Source organism: Prionailurus bengalensis, chromosome C2 (assembly GCF_016509475.1).
Source record: "Prionailurus bengalensis isolate Pbe53 chromosome C2, Fcat_Pben_1.1_paternal_pri, whole genome shotgun sequence".
NCBI classification, from domain to species: Eukaryota; Metazoa; Chordata; class Mammalia; order Carnivora; family Felidae; genus Prionailurus; species Prionailurus bengalensis.
Window position 1 is genome coordinate 48,235,674 of NC_057350.1, and position 1,240 is coordinate 48,236,913.

A 1,240-nucleotide genomic window follows, 5' to 3' on the forward strand; every position below is an offset into this window, starting at 1 on the left:
ACATAAGCATTACATTATTATATATTTATGAAAGTAATCTAGTATCATCAAAATATGAAAAATTGATTTTCCACCTACTGTGTACCATGGAGCTAATTTTTCAAGCTAGCCTGATGTTTAGAAGTATCTGTTGGAGAGAAAAGGGTTTGTGCAATAATTAACATGACTGCCAGTCACCAACCATCATGGCAGTAACTATCAAAGAATTTGAAATTAATTCTCCAAATGTGCTGAATGAATTAATTTACCACATAAAACTATATATATCCCCAGAATGACCAAACCTGATTATGATTAATCAGTGAGTTATATCAGATATCATTACAGGTTAGAAGACAACTTTCTCAGTTTCCTATACACACACACATCCTGTCCCCTGAACTGACTGGGTTTTTTTAAAACCAGTTTAACAAATTTGATGTTAGGCACATGAGGCCATATTTAATTATTTCAGTTATAATATTAAATCTGAGTAATCCACCATGAGTTTTCTAATTATAAGAAATTGTGTCAAAAAACCACCTTTTTATCCATAGTTATTTTTATTATGTTGATGTCATTCTTGTCAGTTATCCTATATTGAAATATGTGTGTAATCTAGGCATACTTTGGGTACCTTGAAACATCTTTGTATAAGATTTTTTAAATGAGATTTTATTTTGAATGGTAACAAAAGGGCACTTTAATGAAACTGATGTTTTATATAGTATCTCTTCCTTTACTTAAGTAAATATTTCAACTCTGAATAAAACACAGGTTAGGATTTTTGCCCTCCATAACAGCTATCTAAATACCAGGATGTCCAGATGGTTGAATTTATTCACCAAGACTATCTTTTCTTGATCTTAACCTCTTTTTCCCCCTCTTCTTTCTCTTTTAGATAAGAAAGGAGGTTTTTGAACTTCTGGAAATGGGAGTCCTCAGTCTGTGCAAGTCAGAATCTTTGAAGCTGGGCCTTTTCTAAGTCTGGGTCCTATGAAAATTCCAGTTTTTATGGGATTTGCATCTCGTTTAATAGCTCTGGAATATTGCAAGCACTCAGTAAATATCAGCTATTGTTTTATTATGTTAACTGCATCACCAGATGAATCACTAGAAATTTTTGATGGAGATTCTTTGACAAAACTGAAGCTGTCCTTTGCCAACCTCTCTGTATAATAAAGTATCACCAGCTTGTGTGTGATTTTTTTTTTTTTTTGAGCATACTGAGTTTTTTTTCCACCCACTGGGCTCTGATGTT

The 1,240-nt window shown here is 32.7% G+C and overlaps 1 protein-coding gene across 5 annotated transcripts in view; it reads left to right on the forward strand.

Moving 5' to 3' along the window:
* The window catches only part of CMSS1 (cms1 ribosomal small subunit homolog), a 384,890-nt gene extending 383,714 nt beyond the window's left edge, over positions 1 to 1,176 (forward strand). For all 5 annotated transcript variants that reach the window (XM_043593954.1, XM_043593955.1, XM_043593956.1 and 2 more), the window contains exon 10: positions 881 to 1,176. In XM_043593954.1, coding sequence (XP_043449889.1) covers positions 881 to 964 — 84 coding nt within the window. In that variant the 3' untranslated portion in view covers positions 965 to 1,176. The remainder of the gene's footprint in view (positions 1 to 880) is intronic.
* The last annotated feature ends 64 nt before the right edge of the window (positions 1,177 to 1,240 follow it).